This window comes from Penicillium griseofulvum, assembly GCF_001561935.1.
Source record: "Penicillium griseofulvum strain PG3 chromosome Unknown contig_10, whole genome shotgun sequence".
NCBI classification, from domain to species: domain Eukaryota; kingdom Fungi; phylum Ascomycota; class Eurotiomycetes; order Eurotiales; family Aspergillaceae; genus Penicillium; species Penicillium griseofulvum.
This window is the reverse complement of record NW_024467433.1, coordinates 5,840-26,669: the sequence shown is the minus strand read 5'-3', so window position 1 is coordinate 26,669 and position 20,830 is coordinate 5,840. Positions and strand designations below refer to the sequence as shown.

Below are 20,830 nucleotides of genomic sequence, written 5' to 3'. Positions count from 1 at the left end.
TATCTGGTTTATGTTTAGATGTGTGATCTCTGTGTAGCCTGAATCTATAGAAGCCCAATACTTCTTTCATAAATAGAAGCAATTAGTATTCTGTCTCACTATCTGGTAGCATGAGAATAGTGAAGCGGTGCTGTTTATCAAGTTAGCATTCATAGTTAAACTAATTCTATGTTATATTTCCCTAATCCATTCTATAATCAAATACATAAACAATTGAAAATCGGTATAATCTTGAATAATTGAGCTTAGGCCATCTTGTCAGATATATATCTCTTCCTCTCCTTTCCTCTCCTCCCGCTTCTCTTTCTCTTTCTTTCCTCGATTTTCAAGATAAAATTGTATTGAATGCACATATTATTTGTTTCTTTTTACCAGAAGCACTCACTGTAGCATTGTTTTTTTTTTCTTCCTTTTCCCTTCAGTTCGACATTATCTGTGAAGCCAAGAGGCCGCATTGCCCCGCTTCTCAGCCGCACCATAGGAAGGTGGTGAATTTGCTTCCGAGAGTGAAGTTATATAGAATGGAAGCCATTGGGGCAGCTTCTGCCATCCTTGCAATTGCAACAGCTGGAGTACAATGCTCTGTAAAGCTCGCGACTTTTGCAGGGCAGGTCAAGACAGCACCGGAACACATCAACATGATCGCCGAAGATGTGTCATTGAACGCGAGTATTCTACAGCAACTAGGCGCATTGGTCCACGAAAATATACAAGATGAACATCTACCAGACGAGAAAGACGAGAAAGACGACAAAGACGACAAAGTTAACACTACCCACAATGTGAATTCGGTCTCAAAACAGAGTATCTTCAATAAAGCCGGGCTGGGAACAGTTATGCAGCTAGCGAGAAAATGCGAAGAGATCTTCAAGTCGCTGGACCGGTCCTTAGGCATCGCTAGCAAGCAGCTGCTTGCAAAAACTGGGATATTGGGCAAAGTCAAACTCAGTCGCACGGAGATGTTCAAATGGCCGTTCCTACTCCCAGGAATTGATACGATGCGGAACGAGTTGAAGAATGTCAAGGGGACTTTGATGTTGATGCTTCAGGTTGCTACCCTGGCTTATTCTAGAAGGATGATGGGGGAGTGAGTCATTTCTACTTTGGAATAATTCCAGGTCTGTTGCTAATATCGACAGATGCGGTCAAAATATTCAACGCAACACGGCGATTGTTGCCTATTCCAGAGATGATCAGGAGTTGCTGGTTGAAGCTATTGTTGTAGCGCATAAATCCCAGGCATCGAAAGCTTCCGATATTGCATCAGTTAGGGAACGACCCGCGTTCTCCCAACTCTCGGAGCCCTCGACCCAATGCCCGGCTATGGATTCCACGCCAAATGCGATAGTAGCTAGTGGTCAAAAGTACGCACATCTTGTCAGCTTTGGATTCTTGACAAAATTAACGCTCTTGAACCAGTGAGACCGAACCCAACTTGGGGAACAATCTTCATGATCAACCATCCCGGTATGTATCCACCTAGAGATCTTTTATTACACCCTAACTCAAAGGAACTCACAGTGGATGTGGTTGCAGGCGAAGAAGCATTGCTACCGAAAGGTAAGACCACGCCTGACATGATATTTCTTTTTACATATTCTAAGCCTGCTTTTGTCTAGTATATCAATTTCTGAACCATCACCCGTTCAGTCCCAAATTACCTCACCCCCACCGGCCTCGCCCAAATTTAGCATCAACCTTATATCTCCGAGAGCATCCATAATCCACCAACAAATCCGCATCACCTACGATACCCGTTTAATCGAACTCCCAGACTCGGCGATCGAATCCCAGCTTCAAGAGTGGAGGTCATCCATAAGCAGAACCGTCCTGGCCCAGATGGCTGCTCTGAGTCCCATTGAGGTTGAAGCCCTCGATTCCGCGTTCAATCTGCAAGGAGAGACGCCGGAGTGCATTCAGTTCGGCGATTATGGTACCCTCATTCAAGGCATTGAAGATCTCAAGGCCAGGACCCTCACTGTAATCACGAAGGGCGTACCTCAATCAACTTGGCGGGAAGAAAAGAAGGAAGAAAAGAAGGAGAATGATAAAATGCCTTTCGGCGGTAGGACATTCAGGACTTTCGAAACTGAGGGGGAAGTCAAGACGATATTCGATCGCAACACAGCAGGTGGAAGGAATGAAGAAAGGCGAGAAGAGATCAACAAGATGGAAGATGAGGATGAACAGGTCGAACTCGAAGCAGATGATGACGATTATGATGAACAGGTTGGACACGAAACAGAAGACGCCGACTATGATGAGAGCCCAGAGAGCGATGATGCAGAAGCAATTGTTGATGCTCTATTGGCTAGATACACTGTGTGATCTCACTGATCGAATCTACCTGTGTGTAGTAGTGTGATTTTATACCAAGTCGGGCTCTATGTCTGTTTCTTCAAGCCACATTCCCATTTGCTTCTTCGCAGGGAAGAATAGGCGTCTCATGTTTGATTCCTAGCATATTTGGCTTGGATGCACACTCTAAATTGCATGTATGGGTTCGAGCTCGGTGTGTTGTATAGTTGGGATGCGATACATCAGGGGGGTGAATAACTTTCTTTCTTTCCCGTATCCTCGCATTTTTTCTCTGCATTTTTAATTACTTTCCCCGTGATTCCTTTCATTTTATCTTTTCCCCAGATGTTCTTTTGACATTCCACCCGTTTCTATATGCACGTGGAGAATGGGGAGTTAACATTCCAACCGCCGGCCAGGCAACCCTGACACCATTAGCGGGGGTTGTGTAAATCTGTCAGATTCCCTCTAAATATCGAACTTGGTACTTTGTGACTCTGCAGATTTCCAAATATCTCAGTCATGCTCCTATCAATCTTTCGATGCGCATTTATTTGGCTAGTTGCAGTGAATGCGAAGAAACAAGATGGTTCACCTTCATATGATTTTGTTATTGTTGGCGGAGGTACAAGTGGACTGGTCGTTGCTAATAGACTCTCAGAGATGGATTTCACCGTCGCCGTGATCGAAGCTGGAGATTCAGTCCTCAATAATGCTAACGTATCTGCCGTGACGGGCTATGGTCGAGCATTTGGGACACAACTCGACTGGGCCTACGAAACCGAAGACCAAACATACGCAGGAGGATCGAAGCAGATTGTGCGAGCTGGAAAGGCTATTGGTGGAACAAGCACTATTAACGGTAAGCTGCCCTAATGTTGAAGGTTTGGTGGAAGCAATCGGAATCTATTGAGCCTATGCTAACTTTGGCTTCATATAGGGATGTCGTACACTCGAGCGCAAAGAGCGCAAATCGATGCCTGGGAGCAGGTCGGAAACAAGGGTTGGAATTGGGACAACCTCCTCACATACTATAAGAAGTCAGAACAGTTTCAGGTGCCAACACCAGATCAAATTGCTCGTGGCGCTGACTATTACATCTCCTATCATGGAGAAAATGGCCCACTCAAAGTCGGTTGGCCTCATGCAATGACGAACGGCAGCGTGCTACCCGTGCTAGATGAAACCTTTCAACAAATAGGTCTCCCCTACAATAGGGATTGCAATGGTGGTAGCATGGTGGGACTCACAGTCCATCCCAATACCGTCGACAGGGAGGCTAACGTTCGCCATGATGCGGCCAGAGCTTACTATTGGCCCTATGAAAATCGTTCCAATCTCAAAATTATATCAAATACCTACGCGAACAAGATTATCTGGGCAAGCGATTCGAGCGAGGCCGTTGCTATTGGAGTTGAAGTTACCGGGGTCAATGGAACGAAGACGATATATGCTTCGAAGGAGGTAATTCTGTCAGCTGGATCCCTTAGATCACCTGCTATTCTGGAGTTGTCTGGTATTGGAAATCCTGACATCCTCCGCAAATATGACATTCCTGTCAAAGTCAACATCTCCGCTGTTGGTGAGAACTTGCAAGATCAAACCAACAATGGGCTCTCTTATGAGGGTAGTGAGTTCCGGTTGGGTTCGCCAACCTTCTCCGCTCTACCATCAGCCGATGACATATACGGCGACAAGGTTGGTGCTGTTGGGTCCCTCATCAATGCAAGCCTTGCGGAATATGCAAAGAATGTATCGGATCACTCCAACGGTGCAGTCCAGGAAGCCAATGTTCTGGCTGCTTTTCTACTACAGCACGATCTAATATTCAAATCACAAGTTCCATACGCGGAGCTTGTGCTGCTTCCCATCGGACACACATTCACCAGTGAATACTGGCCTCTTCTTCCTTTCTCCAGAGGAAGTGTCCACATAAAGTCCAACGACGTCTCCCAACCACCCTCCATCAACCCAAATTTCTTCATGTTTGGGCAGGATCTGACGGCACATGCTGATATTGCTCGGTATATCCGCAAGGCATTCAGTACTGCACCCTTGAGCAAGCTTGTAGGAGAGGAAATTTCACCAGGAAAGGAACATGTTCCTGATGATGCGCCTGACTCTACGTGGGAGAGCTGGGTCAAGTCAGAATGTTAGTATTCTCTATCTAGACCTAGATAGTATTGACTAACCCCCCTTCAGATAGATCAAACTACCACCCAGTCGGCACCGCGAGCATGTTGCCTCGGGATAAAGGTGGCGTTGTTAACGCTGATCTCAGGGTTTACGGTACTAAAAATGTGCGAGTGGTTGACGCTTCTGTTGTGCCCTTCCAACTTTGTGGCCATTTGACGAGTACTCTTTATGCTGTGGCCGAGAAAGCGGCCGACTTGATTAAAAAGCGATATAGGTTTTAGCCGCAGCTTTTGGGATATAAGGGGATGGTCGACATTGTGTTGTCGACAGCACTTGACGGAATTTCTTTTGAGATACCTTGTTTTTGTTTGCCTGGGGTTGTTTTGGCGTTATAAAGCGTCCTTGCTTTTACACCTGTGATATAAGATCAGTTGAAGTTTAAAATGTCTAGCGGGCACATTTTCCTTTCTGGCAACTTTGTTGATAGATGATCTGTATAGCCTAGGGCTTTGCAAAGGGAAAGTAGAAAAGGTTCTCAATAGTCGGACGGTCAGCAAGTGCCACATAGTGTTGCCCGTCCTTTCCTAATTGTCGGTTCATAATATCCCATTGCTTGATCGTGTCCTCATGCAAACTGCTCAATTTCCACCTATTAGCAAGTAATCCGACTGTACAGGATATCAACGGGTAAAGATCATAGAATTCACATACTTGGCAATTGTACGTGGCAACTGAACGCTATTCTTGCGTGTTGGATAACCTCGTAGAAAGTAGAGCCAGTATCTGTCCGTTGCACTATTTCTCGTCAGAAACGGGTTCTTCCTTGATTCTATCAAAAAACCACCAAAGGAACCATTTACCTACCCTATACCTGCGGTTTGATATGCCACCCACATGCCGTACCCTCAAACACGTTTATTCGCTCACCGGTTTTGGGATCCGCATTTTTGAGCGCGGGGACCATGCGTTCCGGGTGGATTTGGTACGCCCATTGTGAGGTGGTTTCAATCAGAGAGAGAACATGGGAACCTTCAGTCCTTGGGCCAAGATCAGGGGCTTGATATAGTTGATATACGATGTTTCATCCGCTAGTAATCGTTAGCATTCCCATCGATATATGTTGTAGTGTGTGTCACCTTTGATGATATAAATAACCACACGTCCATCAATGGCCGGAACGTCACTGACCACCACTTGGAGATTTATGCCGTTCGTGTTGTTAATAGCGGTGTTTGTTGCCATTGCTGTGATTGGCTTTGAAAAATTGTCCAAGTTGGTTTGATTATCCTATTTAAACCAACTCAAGATAAAACATGGCCTTCAGCAACCGAGAACTGGTCCACTGGGATACCCTGTTTGTTATTTATTGTACACCTACTCTCCATAGAAAAGACAGGAACCCCTAGTGCATGAATAAGAAAAGGTATTATATTGTTGTACAGACAGTGGAGAACACGTTCTAACTATGGATTTCTAGATCACCACGATCAGATAATGTGTACCGGCCTCTTGCTAGGTGGAAGGGATGGAGCAATAAGAGAAATGCTCACCGGTGCAACGGAACATTCTACGCCTCCGCGCTTTCCTTCTTGCCTTCAGTCTGTTGAGTATCTTCTGCAGGTGGAGCACTAGATTTCCCTGGCCTCTGCAGGGCTACCAGCAGTAATCCCAGCAGGGCAAAGGCCATCGCTCCCCACCAAGTGTCTCGTAGAGCCAGTTCATACAGGTCCAAAATCTGTTCCTTGGTTGTTCCGTGGAAGGACTGCATGAAATTATTGCTGGCTCGAACATAGGCGCCTCCGCCTTCCAACAAGGGGCGTAGTTCCTGTGGCACCAGACCTAGATTCCTATCCACGCTCTGGTTGAAGATAATGGACGGGATAGTCATACCCCATACTAGGGCAAAACTGCGCAGGAAATTGAAGAGGGCTGTAACGGCCGTCATGTCTTCTGAGTCAAACTGACCCTGGACATTGGGAAGCAGAGTAGCCAGGAGTAGGCCATTCCCTCCGGCCACGATTATCTGCAGCACGACATGCACGGCGGTCACGGAGGAAGGCGTGAGAATAGTGAAACAACCCAAACCAATCGACATTATCACAAAGGCAATCATGTTATTCAAGACGGCCCATGAGGGGGGCAGCTTAGACATAGCAATCCCGCCTACAATAGAGAAGACAACCATAGCCACGATTGTCGGCATAAGATCAAATCCGGCCTGCTGTGGAGACACCCCCAACACCGCTTGGAAGTATATAGTCAGGAAGTAGTTGATCCACATAATGAGCATGCTCTGAATAAGGCTTTGAATCTGCAGAGAGACGGCAGAGCCATTACTAAGTAGTCGTAATGGGATCAGCGGGTTGGGACAGTAATGTTCATAAACTCCAAATCCAACTAGACCACAAAAGCCAAGGACTAGCGGAGTAATAACCCGCGCTGAATCCCAGGGATACATCTTCCCACCCATGGTCAATGGGAGAAGGATAGCGACACTAGAGGCCGGGAGCAGCGTGTTGCCCACCCAGTCAACCCGCCTGGCGGTGGCTCGCAGTGATGTAGCGGCCCTCCTCTGTTCAGACGTCCGATGACCTAAAACCGGAAAAAGACAGAGAAGGGAGACACCGGCCAGAGGGAGGTTTAGGAAAAATATCCATCGCCAGGTGCTATGATTGACGATGACTCCACCGATGATTGGCCCAAACACCAATCCCAGACAGGATGTTGCCATCACCATGCCAAGCATCTGAGGTCTCTGTTCTAGGGGCACCAGATCGCAGATAATGAGCTCCGCGATTAGCGGAATGGCCCCTCCCCCAATACCCTGGATAAGTCGTCCGGCTAGAATGAGACCAAGGGAGTTGGCGGCGCCAGCCATGGCACTACCGACAGCAAAGACCATGATACTCCCCAGCATCAGAGGTTTTCGGCCAAAAGCCTCGGCTAGCCAGCCGACTAGGGGTTGGAAAATGGCGGAGGCTAAGGTGTAGCAATTAACTACCCAAACATAGTTGGTAGTGTGTAAGTCGCGCGCGATGGTTGGGAGGGCGGTTACCACGATGCTGCCCTCCATTGTCACCGCAAATCCACTCAGGCACAGCGTGACAAAAAGCACCCAGAACTTCCACCCTAAACCTGGTGCTGCTGGGGATTTGACATCGTTCGGAGCGGAGGGCGACTGGCTTTCCTCGTCTGAGGTTTGTTTCTCCGAGTGAAGATCGGATTGTGGCTGTTCTGACATGATTGGGAGAGGTATATTGATGATAGATAGCAGAAGGGGTAAGATGGAGACGGAAAGGAAGAAAGCTACCTGACGGGATAGGACCTGGTAGTCACACGAGAGACCGCTAGACAAAGAAGGAATGTAGCTCCTACATTAAGACGGCGGGAATCGGTGACCGATCTCTATTTACCCATATAGGTAGATCATCGGAGACATTCTCGGAGAGATTCTATAGGAGGTATGCAGGTATCCTTCTAGGGTTGTCCTACAGAAAAGCTGACTAAAGAAACCTCACACACGTGGACCCGTGGACCCGTCGGTGGGTCTCGGGAAGTTCCGTCGTGGCGCTAACCAATCAAACCTCGAATTTAGATCAATTTCAGCATAAGTCTCCGATGTTCCAAGTGGCCAAGTGTTCACGCGTGTTGAGTTCAAGTGCACTAAAAAGAACCTACATGGATATGGATGAAACTGGTATAGGTTATTGATACGCTATTGATGGGCATGACCAACCGAAAGGTAACGGCATCATAGACATAGTCCAACATATCACACCGACCTCGAATTCAATAACACGTGCGACAACGTCTCATTACCCGACTGGGCGAAGGCCAATCGCGCAGGCCCATGAGTTTCACAAGGGATGGATGGCAATGATTTCCCAACCACTCTCCTCGGCCAGATGTCTCCAAGATTCCTCGGTACGCTCGAGCCCATTGGTGGCTACCACCATATTCAAGTCGGCATATCTGGAGAGCCGGGCAGATTGACCGTCGGCCCGGACAGACTCCAGAATAATCAGCCAGCACCCCGGCCCCTCAAGTTTAGCGTGATGGAGGTTACGGAGGATTTCTAGTGCTTGGGGGTCTCTCCAATCATGAAGTGTCCACTTCATTGTGTACACCCGGTCTGGGGGAATATAGTGAAAGAAATCTCCCCCGATCAGATCATCACGCTGCATCCGGTCCTTCAACCCGGTGAACTGACTATCAGGGGAGTGGAAGAAGGGGACGGTGCGTTCAATGACATGCGGCAGATCATAAATTCCACCTTTCATGGTAGGATAGGCTCGCATAAGGACCGCAATCAAGGCCCCTCCGCCGCCTACTATATGCATCACTACCTCCCCAAATGCTTCCTCCCAGGGGTAATCACTCACTGCCACTAGAGCTTGCGCTATGGCTCCGCCACCTAGAGTGCGGTGCAACTGGCTTACCTAACCCTGCTCTCGGAAGTAGGTGAACATGTTTTGATCGGTGTCATGGTGGGTTTGGGCGGGGATTCGCGTAGTAGCCTTCAGGATTGAATCGGGAATGCCGCATGACATGTTGTAGAACTTGTTGCCGTACAAATCCACCCAGTTATGCCACTGTGCCCAGTGGTCTCACAAAAGCAGAACAGAAGTGTGGTTGTTAGTGTGGGTAGCCTGTGAGTAATGGAATGTAAATATCCCGTTATTCTGTAGCACGTTCATGATCTGCGCCAGACAATCACTCCGTGCACCGCGTGCCTCAGCCAACATGTCGACTGTTGGTGGCCCCTTATCGCGAAGAATATCACCAATTCGGAGGTCAAATGCCGTGCAGAGGTATTTTGAGCTCATGTACCCTGAGGATAGACCGCATTAGTCGTGGATATACCGAGGACAGCACAAATGATTAGCCTTGCCGAGGAAGTGGTCGGCCAGGATGAGTTGGCCGGGCTCCAATAATTTCTCAATTGCACTGGAAAGGTCGATGGACTTGGATAAAAGAGCAGTTAGCTGCTTGTCAGGAGGGACATCTTTGTGATGGTTACGCAAGCGCGCTTGTAGCACCCGTGGACCTCATTGAGCCTTTCTTGGAGAAGGTCTAGAATCGACTCCAAATGTCCATTTAGGCTTGTTAGAACGAACACCATGTTGAGAACAGGCCACATTAATTGGGTGTATAGTAGAGGAATGTGTAGAGAATGAGACGTATGGGACATGAATAGATAGCGCAGGATGAAGCATAAATATATGGTCATCCAAAGGTCATCGGGGCCCGACTTCGGCCTTCTCTATCCTTGCTAAACTGTTTGAAAATGGCAATCTCACAAATATAATTAAACTAACCACTATATCTGAGCATTACGCTCAGATATTCCAGGCTCCGATATATATATAGTGCATGACATGACAGGTTTACCTCGCATCTCGATTCTGAAGTCTAATGAACTTGGATTATTGGAATGAATTTAAAGAAGGATAAGCAGTCATGATTCCTTCTCCTGGGACGCTGATATCACTGGTAGGTTGATACGGTCCTGAAGAAAGACTAAGATATCTTCAATCTCGTCCTCAACACGGTACCAATGCCCTAATCCCTGATATTCTTTCCAAACCACATCCATGCCCAGACCATTTGACAGCATAGTAGACATCCTTTTACCAAGGCCTACGGAGACCTTAGGATCTTCTGCACCATGACCGAGAAAAACAGGAGTGTGTAGGTGAGATAAACTTGGGGAATAGATATCTTCCGATAGCTGCGTGTTTGGAATTATGGGAAGAGCAAGAATATCACGAATTGGTTGATAGCCTGGATGATTAACGGAGCTTCTTCCTTGTCCTCAAATGGATTGAAGTCATCACGTGGGCTGTCTTCAATCTCAAAGGAATTGAAGTCACAGGTTGGGCCGCTTTCCTCTACATTATTGTCGGAGCTTTGTTCGGAATATGCATCTGCTTCTGACTCTCCATCACTTTCACTTTCCTCGCATGAGTTTTCCGACTGCATTTCCTGATTTTTGCCTCTAGCCGAGACTAGATCTTTGTCGGATCGGAGAATTTCGCGGAATTGGTGTTCAAATGGCAGCCATCCACTCATCCCAATAAATGCTCCGAGTGAGTGTGCCTCACAAATGTCGGCCCAGCCTCCCAAAAGGGTGAAGATCCCCGCAGCACAGCCTTGACTCAGCCCCCAAAGGATGATTTTTGAATGATTTTCGCCTAGAATCTGGGCCTCTTCGGTGACTAAGCCGCGAATGATTTCAGCGGTCTCGCAGAGCCCCTCCACCTGAAGGTCTGTTCTTTGTCCAGGGTCTTCGAGGGAATAATTGTCGTACCACTGATGAATTGGGATTTTTTTGAGTACAGTTGACCGGCGCCTACGCGCAGTGGGAAAAACGAATTTCACTGTGGGAAGTCGATGTTGTAGGTTTGCCGACGTAAGGAGCTCATGGCCAAATCGCTTAGCGTTGCTGCCTCTTCCATGAAGTGAAATAATCGTATGTGTGTGCTCTTCACTTTGTGGCGGTACGACCAAGGGGGTGGGGTACGGTTTTCGAGACATCGTTTGAGCAGGGAAAAGGGAAAGGTGAAACGAAAGATGAAGCTCGAGGAGAGACTAGGCTGATTGACACAGAAAACTAGACCCCAATAACTGCCCGTGATATTCTGTTCCATTAAGAGGTGCAAGCCCTGCTCTCCCGGAGACCCGGGAATTCGGTTCAACACTAAGCCAGGGGTTGGATGAGTTAAGGTATTCGATGAAAAATATAATTTGATTGTGTAGGACACATTGGAATGTAGAGAACATTAAAAAAGCCGGATCTCTTGCTCAAGACAAGCTGGTATTGGCCTTTTTGTGCGAATTATTGTTGCACATCCGACCCTCGCAGGCATAGCCGCCCAGGCCGCTGTGGCCCGTCATAGTAAACCACAATCTAAGAGTTCTTACCGACGCTTCGAGCTTGTGCAAGATCGGGATTTAACTTCGATCAAGATGGACGTGATGTCTGCTTGCGGAATCGAGAGTCAAGACTAGACTGCGACATCGCCCATGGACGGGCGGGTGGGCATAGCCCATGGGCCTTATGTAAGCTGTCCATGGGCCCTATGGAGAGGCCCATGGACGGGCCCTACCCTTAGGGCCCACGGGCCGTGGGCGTCATGGGCGCCCGTGGGCCTTTTTAGTAAGCAAAATTAGCGTAACACGTGATTTTTTTTGATGAATTTCAAAATATTTCAACTAAATTTGTATTTTTAACATACTTACAATTATAATTCTAGATTTCTAATAAGATATATATAAATATATATAGTCTAATTTACTATATATCTAATTTTTATATATATTTAAGACAACTTTATAATATGGTAGGCATAGTAGGCATGCCCGCGATGGGCATGCCCATGGGCCGTGGGCGTCATGGACGGGCACTCGAAAATCCAAATAGCCCACCGCCCACCGTGGACGGGCGATGGGCACCTCCTAGGTATCCATGGACGGGCGATGTCGCAGTCTAGTCAAGACATCCTCAATGTCCTCTTGATGTCCTACCCACTTCGCCCCGCCAGCATCATTATATGGTAGTAGCTAGACTTCCGCAAAGTCCACTAATGTACCCGACCCTCGGGCTTAAAGCCTAACCCGCAGTAGGCTGTGGGCCTAACCTTCAAAGCCCAGCCTAGCCCATAGCCTATTAATAGGGGCCTTATGGGCCCCTATTAAAGCCTATCGGTATTTAATAAATTGGCCTCTGTAATCGCTATATTACAACCTTTCTACTAATTATATAAAGTTTAAATCTAGAGTATCAAATTATAGTAGCTATATTAGTATATATCTCTATTTTAAATAAGATCTAATTAGTAGAAGACGAGATATTGTAAAAAGTATTAATATTGATGTTTTAAGATCAGATATATATTTTACTATGTAGATTCAAGTAGGACTACTACAACTTTCTAGTAAACCTCTATAGTTTTTAAACCTTCTTTAAAACGCGTTTTTTCGCGTTTTTAAACATGATATCAAGGACTAACTAGCTATAAGCTCTAAATCATTTGAATAAATAGAATATTACCCTAGGGATAAGGCCTAGAAACAGGGGTAAAACGAAGCGTAATTTAAAAAATAGAAAAAGGAGGTTCAACTTTACTTAGCACCTAAATTCTAGGTATGTTTGTATTGTTTAGGGCTTAGGCCCCCACGAAAGCCCAATGGGCTTCTACCCTAGGCCCATACCCGATAGGCCTAAGGACCGGGTCCAACACCCAGCCAATTTGCGGGTTAAATTAGGTTGGGATTTGGGCTTTATAGGCTTTACGGAAGTCTAGTAGCAGCGGTGGAAAGCCCGATTTGGTTTTGTATACAGTTTGTGTTACAACTACGTCCTTCTATACAGCTGAACGAATTACTCCATATATGGGAGCTTTTGTTCGAGTCCTATGAAATGCTTCGTATGCGATTATTCGGGACGGTGAACGGTACTTGTAGGTTGTGCACCACGCGTAATTCTCCATCATACTTCATTCCAAAGGTGTCGTGGCGTCCCGGCGCATCACGAATCCGACTAACGACGCCCTTTGTCGTTGGTAGCGGGATGTAACGAATGGCCATTATTTAGGATCCTAATGAAGCGCTAATACGTCTCCCCTGGTCTACCCATTATGCGATTACGATACTTGGTCGATCCGCCCCGATTCTTCGGTACCTCAGCCAGCTCTACCGAAGCTCTGAGGATTCAGTAGACGGAGCGATTATCGAGCCTCTTAGGAAGTATATCAAATATATATCACGAATTAATAGGCCCTCCGCCTATGATTTCTAGACATCCTAGCTTTCGGGAACGCGCTGTCAACCGCTACGCCAATCTACGGAAAGCAACCCTATGCAAACGTCTTCTACAAACATCAGTTCCTCAGGCCTGCCCGCTAATACGTTTTCTATAGTCATCCAAGCTTTCCAAGATAATGATAGCGCTAGCGGCAAATCATCCCTTCTCGCTGCCGAACATATGCGTGCGATCCCCGTGGCGCTCCTCCGTTGCCGATCCTAAGCGAGTGCCGCATGCAGGGCACTGCAGCCGTCACCTCCTTCCGCTATAATTCCTTCCCATTCGAACACTCCTTCATCGCCGATATGTGTGTTGAGTTCGAGTCTTTGGTCAAGGATCTCACTTACCCCAACGTCACTAAATATACTGGAGAGTTGTAAAGAGAAGATTTCGAATCATTCTTGATGAAAAGAAGGGTGTATAGTCGCCTTTTTGTCAACACATTAGTCTAAACTTATTCCTTAGACTATTCTCTTCATGTTCTTGGATCCTTTGCTAAGGCAGCAGTAGGTGGTTCTCACTCTCGCCTACTAGAGGTCGATTAAACAAAGAGTCCTAGGTACAATTGTTATCCTGTATATATGGTCTATTAAATTGAAGAGCACAGAGACTATACGAAGTATATATATTTGGATAAAGATAGGGAATTGTTGCAGGAATACCCCCATGGATCCTAGGACACCCCTTTATATAACATATAACATCATTAGTGCAAATTTCAGGCAAAGAGCCCGGTGGCCATACTGCCCTACAACATATTTGCAAGTCGCCCTGGATGCTCAGCAAATATATATTCCCAGCGGAAGGTACCCATGTCTTTACTTCCTCCTCCGATATTATTAACTTCTGACCTTGACCTGAGAAAAAATCTATCAATGAGGTCGTTAGGTAAAGTGGAGCGAATGATATCCAATAAATATAGTCCGTCGTCATCCCCTGACGTAGGCGATGATAATAGAAAAGGATAAGCTCGATAGTCGGCAAGAATTGCTTGGGACAAGCGATCATAATCCATCCCGATAACGATTTTCTGGTGTTCTATATTTTCTGCACAAGAACCATGTGTAGGCGATAGTTCAGGAGACTTGGGGCTGCCCTCTAGCGGCCCATCGGAAATTCTGGCGATATATTCTTCGTGCGGACCATAAATACTGTTACCCAAGATGCAAATCATTGGTACATACCTCAGGGCAGAATCTCGAAGCTCATCAAACGTCACAGATGTCAACTCCCATTAAAGTTCCGGGATAATGTGGTGTCCCGAATCTTATTGTGTTCTTGACCCCTGGAGCGTTGCTATGTATGCATTCAAATGATAGCCTAGCTGGAATTTAGCTATAATCAAGCGAGAAATTTCAAGAAGAGTGAACATATACCTTCCGAACAGAAGTGCCGATCGACTAACAGCACAGGCCAATTGTTTGCTGCCCAGGCACGACGGCAGACAAGAAATCCAACATATGCGGCGATGACAAGGTGACCTTTGGGGGACTTCTTTATCGAATTGTCAACTAGCCTGTAATTCTACTTTTAATACAAATGCTTGGATTCAAGTAGATATTAAACTTACCTCTGTGCCACTTCTGAGAAGGAAAGCTTTGCTGCCCATATCCGGACCCAAGAGCAAGTGAGAGCTGATATCCATTTTTGAAGGGCTTTGAATCGTACATCCAACCGATTACAGCCTGATGTCTTGTATAGGCTATTCTTTTGATCCCAGAATGACGAAATCAACTGGGAGGCATAGGCAGCAGCATCTTTCGGCTCAAGACGGATTACGATATTTTGGGTAGATGACTTGCAGCACTGTCTGTACTTTCCCAATATGAACATTCCAATCAAATATCGAATGACAATGTGCTGATTTTCCACATTCCACTCTGGCATGTCGGCATCGTTGGAGGGTGGGTGGTATCCGGGCTCTACCCAACCCAGCGAATTAATAATCTTGTTCATTGAATCGAACTTTGATCCAAAACCGAGCCTGCTCGGCCATGTATTATCCGAAGTGAGTTTTGAGCAGATGGTTTGGGCATTTTTTCGCGTGGCAGGTAAGCTTTATGAGGGACTCAAGCTTGACCCGACCGGGACCGACAAGACCCGCTGCCCTGTAAGTGTGGTCTTCGCCTCCAAAGAAAAGGGGATTGATACCATTTGGGACTACCATCGGTCATTTCCGGACATGGAATTTGATTTCCAAGACTACATGAAGGCAACTCTCAAGAGCGCGTTTTATTCGACTCAGCATACAGTCAGGGGGTTTGACTGGTCCAAGGTGAACAGTGTTGTCGATGTAAGATCTCCGCGTGTTTGAAACGTAAAAGGACCTCTACTAATGCGAGGGTTCAATAACAGGTCGGTGGATCTGCAGGCCACATTAGCATGGCCATTCATGATCAGTTCCCACATATCAAATTTGTTGTTGAAGACTTAGGCGATGTAATCCGTGACCCTCAACAGCAGTTACCACAGCGGTATACAGATCGCATCAGTTTCCTTGAGCACAGCTTTTTCGACGCTCAGCCAGTAACAGCCGATTGCTATCTGCTTCATTACGTCCTCCACAACTGGCCAGATGAGGATGCCAAGAAGATCATTGCTGGTCTGTCCCCTGCCCTTGGTCCAGGGAAGTGGGTTGTGATCGCCGATCACGTTGTACCGGAGCAAGGGAAAACCTATCAAAGCCTTGAAGGATTGGTGAGGTATATGGACAGTCGAATGATTGGGTTTTTCGGTGGCAGAGAGCGCTCTAAAAGTGATATAGTGGACATTGTACAGAGTGCGGATAATCGGCTAATCCTGGAATCCTGTGTGCAGCCGGAGGGGAGTATTGTGAGTTTTCTAGTGTTCAGATGCGTTTAAACCCTTGCCCTCAGCGGATAGGTTTTCCTATTTGTTGAGAAAAAGTAGGTAAAAGTTGATTTATGTCACAACTGCAACTGGTCAAAATATAATTTAGTGCAATAAGAGTAGGCCTTGACAAGTCACGCGGTGCCAAGCTAATTTTGGTTAACGTTGCCCAGGGGCTGTGTTTTGTACTTTGGCGATACCATAATACATGACACTCGTACCTAATTGGGAGCCAATAAAGACCATACCTGATTAGGACTAAACCCTGTGCCAACAGTGAAATCGCTGTGCCAATAGTGTACGAGTAACAATACCTCCCGCTGCCATGAGGGCACGAGCTGTGCAATTTGGACTAGACGCTGTCACGACAGCTTCGGTGGTGGTGTATTTTTTGGCCCTGCCTACGACTCTGTCCTTAGCTCTCTCTCTCGTGCCTGGACCTGCCTGCGAAGACCAGACTACCTTGAGCTTCCCCTGTATACTAGTTAACTAATTACTTGGAAATTTCGTCATACAAGGCCCTGTCTCCCCTCTCTCCTCCGTGTTTCCTTCCCCACCCTCACCAACCTTTGCTACCATGGAACATTTCCAACATACCGCCCACATCGGAACCCACTCCTTGAGCTACGCACTGCGAGGTATTCCTCGGCAGCCGGGCGCTCCACTTGTGGTAGTTCTTACAGGGATCACCAGCAGTGCGCTCGAATGGAGTGCGGTCTCTCGACATCTCGAGAATGAAGCATCCGTGCTGCTGTATGAGCGGACTGGCTACGGTCGGAGTGAAGCATGCCCTACTGCCGAGCCAGACTCGCTAACACTTATGGATGAGCTGTCTCGGCTACTTGCCGCTGAGGCCTTGCCACCCCCGTACCTAGTGGTCGGTCATTCCTGGGGCGGAATTCTCGCGCGGGAGTTTCTTGCCTCCCATGGGCCCGAGGCGATCTGCGGGATGGTACTGGTGGATGCCGTACAGGAGCGGATGCTCTTCGAAACATGGCCCGATCCCTGTATCGCAGCCGTCACGGCGGGGCTGGATTATATGGAAGTCGTCGGTCTGGCCCGCGATTATCGACTGACGGAGGTCGAGTGGGCAGAGCTTATGGCGGAGGAAGCTAGCCCACACCACACGCAACAGGCCACCCGCGAGCTGCCCTATCTGCAGGTCAGCCGCGCGGTCCTAGCCAACAAGCAGCAACTCCTCCCTGGGCGAGATCTCCTTTGTGGCCAGCCGCTTAGTGTGCTCCGGGGCAATTCGCATCGGGACCAGGAGCAGATGTACCACCGGGGTGTGGCAGAAGGGTTGGGGACTGAAGCTCAGCGAGCGGCCTTTCGTCACTACCTAGAGCGCTGGGACGCTAGTGAGGAGGCCTTTCAGCGAGAACTCCTGAATCTGTCGAGTAACGTGCGGTTCTCTACCACGACTCAAAGTGGCCATAATATTCAGATCACAGAGCCTGAACGCGTCGCTGATGAGATACGCTGGGTCCTACAGAGGGCTTCATTCGTTTCCAAAAACTCGCCATCTTGAACACAGATTTTGGCAGTGCAAAATCCAACATGCTCAGCATATTTGTCTATCCGGATCAAACCACAGGATACGATTGTTCATCTACGTGCAGTTTGTGGTGATAAACTCTGCAACGGAGAGACTCAATATTATTTTTCATATCCAAATCATACTAGGCAGAGCATTTTTTTTCCGATCAGCCACCATTATGCATGGAATTATATGCTTCTTGGCGTGCTTAAGCTCAGTCCGATGTACATATCATAGCATCAATCATCTTTGGGTACCTAGGTATGCACATTTCAGGTCCAAATGTTACCCAAAATCTGTAGATGCCCACGGGTATTAGGTATTATATTGTGTAACGATAATACATGTGCAGGTCTGGAGGCAGCCGTGTACAACATACATGCATGATGTTGCACCATTTTTCGTGCCCGCTTATTGGCTATTAGGCTTTACTCCCGCTTTACTGCCACTTTGCCTTTTAGAACCCATCTTTGATCTTTTTCTTACTTCTCTCCCTTAGTTGTCGTCTATTTTATTTTAAATTTCGTCACTGTATATATATACCAACATACCTCTTTATTATCCTACTTTTTCACCTACCTAAATAGCGACATAAATTGGTCGCTAATAGAATGGACCATGAGAAACGTTGGAAGTATTGTTGATGGCATCCATCTCTGGCGTACAGATGCCATAAAAATTGAATTTAACTTGTCATGAAAACGGAAATCGCCCGAGAACATTTGAAACCAATAAAAACTGAGTATCAACACCTATCCTGATTCCCACTCACAGAGACAACCATCAACTTTGGAGGCATGTCCGAAGAAAAAGTAGAGCCATACAGATAAATGAGCAAAAAGGTCATCGAAGGATTTGAGTATCCCCGACCTGGAAGCCGCGCTAGGGGCCGGTGGCACCGATTCCCCCACTACACCAGTTAGTTAGAGCCTATAGGCGAGCCATGCCACGTAAAGCCCTGGAGCGCACTAGCCTAGGTGTGAGCGTGGAAGATATCTGTCTGGCGGGAGGAGATGGGATCGAGACACGATGGAGGGAGCGGATCGCTCATCCCACGCTCCCTTGCTTTTGCGAAAACTTAGTGAATTCGGCTTTGGTATACTGATAGTGGATGAGAACAGGGCGTACAGTGGAAAGATCTGTATTGGATAGACTAACAAGATTGGGGAAGGAAGAGAGAGGGAGAACATTGGGATAGAGGAAACAAACAGGTCCTCGGGCAGGTCCACGGGTGCCCAGGTGCCCACCTGGCATGACTAGCATGACTAATCTGACAGCCACACCTGGCGCGGGCCATACCACTAGCCACAGTCAACGTCCCAAAACTACCCTCTCGCGCAAAACCTGCCCGTGTCCTGTAGCAGGCTACCTGGAGTCACTCGCGGTTCCTTTAATTGATCTCATTCTCAGCATTACCAGAGACGCAAGAGAGCCTACCCCGGCCGCGATTGCGAGATAAAATGCAGGGATAATGGCCCTACTGATGACTGATGAGTCGCTGTAGTCTACTAGTTAAAAACCGGTGTATATGGTACCCTCTATAGAATGATATTAACTATTTTTATATTTTTTATTTATACCCCCTTTTATTCTGAACTAACATATGAAATCTGTTTATTTTTGTCTATTTTATTAAATTTGTGGTAGGATGTTGAAGTTTTCGAACTGCATTAGATGGTTTAGTCCGAAATTCCCAATTAGGTTAGCGTTTGGTCCGAAATTCCTAATAAGGAATAGACTAAAAATAATGACTACATTTTCGACCATACCCTTCTCCTACATTTTCGACTATACCCTTCTCCTGCATTTTCGACCATACTACACTTCTACCTTTTTAACAATACTAACCTCTTATTTTAATTAATAATATATCTTCTTAATAATTAAAATAGATAACCTAGCTATAATTTCTTACTTTAATTATAGATTTAGGGTCGAAATATAGTAGTTTCCTATAGTTTAAAAAGTTAAAGGCCGATAGTCTAAAATATACGAGAAAGCCTTAGTCGAAAATATACGAGAAGAGCTTAGTCGAAAATGTAGATATGTTCTCGTGTATTTCCGACTATACCCTTCTCCTGTATTTTCGACTAAACTACACTTCTACCTTTTTACTAATATTAACCTCTTCTTTTAATTAATAATATATCCTCTTAATAATTAAATCTATGAATTTTACCTTAATTATAGATTTAGGGTCGAAATTTGTAATAGTTTCCTATAGCTTAAGAAGTTTAAGGTCGATAGTCTAAAATATATAAAAAGGCTTTAGTCGAAAATATACGAGAAGAGCTTGGTCGAAAATATACGAGAAGAGCTTAGTTAAAAATATAGATATATTCTCTTATATTTTCGACTATACCCTTCTCCTATATTTTCGACTATACTATACTTCTACCTTTTTACTAATATTAACCTCTTATTTTAATTAATAATATATCTTCTTAATAATTAAAATAGATAACCTAGCTATGATTTCTTACTTTAATTATAGATTTAGGGTCGAAATATAGTAGTTTCCTATAGTTTAAGAAGTTAAAGGCCGATAGTCTAATATATATAAGAAGGCCTTAGTCGAAAATGTATAAGAAGAGCTTAGTTAAAAATGTACGAGAAGAGCTTGGTCGAAAATACAGATATATTCTCGTATATTTCTAACCATACCCTTCTCCTATATTTTTAACTAAACTATACTTCTACCTTTTTACTAATATTAACCTCTTCTTTTAATTAATAATATATCTTCTTAATAATTAAAATAGATAACCTAGCTATGATTTCTTACTTTAATTATAGATTTAGGGTCGAAATATAGTAGTTTCCTATAGTTTAAGAAGTTAAAAGCCGATAGTCTAAAATATACGAGAAGGTCTTAGTCGAAAATATATAAGAAGAGCTTGGTCGAAAATATAGATATGTTCTCCTATATTTCTAACTATACCCTTCTCCTGTATTTTCGACTATATTATACTTATAACTATATATATAATATATCCTAATTAATACTCTTTTTTACTAAATATTAAGGTCTTTCTATAGCTTCTAACCGCAGTTAGAGATTATTAACTAGATAGTAAGAAAGGGTCGAAGTACTATACTTATATATATATATATATATTATACTACTATACTATATTTCTAACTATAGTTAGAATATCTTACTAGAAAGCACTTACTTAGTTAATACTACTAATTAAATTTAT

General features: G+C 45.6%; 7 protein-coding genes across 7 annotated transcripts; 4 read left to right on the top strand and 3 right to left on the bottom strand.

Moving 5' to 3' along the window:
* Window positions 1-521: 521 nt before the first annotated feature.
* PGRI_082120 (uncharacterized protein) lies at window positions 522-2,328 on the top strand (the record flags this gene model as incomplete). The annotated part of the gene is made up of 5 exons (XM_040795926.1): window positions 522-1,087; window positions 1,140-1,364; window positions 1,420-1,467; window positions 1,537-1,560; window positions 1,620-2,328. 5 exons carry the CDS (start codon window positions 522-524, stop codon window positions 2,326-2,328), a joined length of 1,572 nt encoding a protein of 523 aa, XP_040650464.1.
* Window positions 2,329-2,961: 633 nt separating this feature from the next.
* Window positions 2,962-4,715, top strand: PGRI_082110 (GMC family oxidoreductase; the record flags this gene model as incomplete). Its single annotated transcript, XM_040795925.1, has 3 exons — window positions 2,962-3,160; window positions 3,239-4,450; window positions 4,501-4,715. 3 exons carry the CDS (start codon window positions 2,962-2,964, stop codon window positions 4,713-4,715), a joined length of 1,626 nt encoding a protein of 541 aa, XP_040650463.1.
* Window positions 4,716-6,001: 1,286 nt separating this feature from the next.
* Window positions 6,002-7,675, bottom strand: PGRI_082100 (Major facilitator superfamily domain, general substrate transporter; the record flags this gene model as incomplete). The annotated part of the gene is made up of 1 exon (XM_040795924.1): window positions 6,002-7,675. The coding sequence occupies one exon, from the start codon at window positions 7,673-7,675 to the stop codon at window positions 6,002-6,004; it is 1,674 nt and encodes a 557-aa protein (XP_040650462.1).
* A 616-nt stretch (window positions 7,676-8,291) lies between these two features.
* On the bottom strand, window positions 8,292-8,714 carry PGRI_082090 (O-methyltransferase, family 2; the record flags this gene model as incomplete). Its single annotated transcript, XM_040795923.1, has 1 exon — window positions 8,292-8,714. The coding sequence occupies one exon, from the start codon at window positions 8,712-8,714 to the stop codon at window positions 8,292-8,294; it is 423 nt and encodes a 140-aa protein (XP_040650461.1).
* A 1,465-nt stretch (window positions 8,715-10,179) lies between these two features.
* Window positions 10,180-10,971, bottom strand: PGRI_082080 (Phospholipase/carboxylesterase/thioesterase; the record flags this gene model as incomplete). The annotated part of the gene is made up of 1 exon (XM_040795922.1): window positions 10,180-10,971. The coding sequence occupies one exon, from the start codon at window positions 10,969-10,971 to the stop codon at window positions 10,180-10,182; it is 792 nt and encodes a 263-aa protein (XP_040650460.1).
* A 4,154-nt stretch (window positions 10,972-15,125) lies between these two features.
* Window positions 15,126-16,037, top strand: PGRI_082070 (O-methyltransferase, family 2; the record flags this gene model as incomplete). The annotated part of the gene is made up of 3 exons (XM_040795921.1): window positions 15,126-15,533; window positions 15,596-15,942; window positions 16,019-16,037. The coding sequence occupies 3 exons, from the start codon at window positions 15,126-15,128 to the stop codon at window positions 16,035-16,037; spliced, it is 774 nt and encodes a 257-aa protein (XP_040650459.1).
* A 630-nt stretch (window positions 16,038-16,667) lies between these two features.
* Window positions 16,668-17,618, top strand: PGRI_082060 (alpha/beta fold hydrolase; the record flags this gene model as incomplete). Its single annotated transcript, XM_040795920.1, has 1 exon — window positions 16,668-17,618. One exon carries the CDS (start codon window positions 16,668-16,670, stop codon window positions 17,616-17,618), a length of 951 nt encoding a protein of 316 aa, XP_040650458.1.
* Window positions 17,619-20,830: the final 3,212 nt, after the last annotated feature.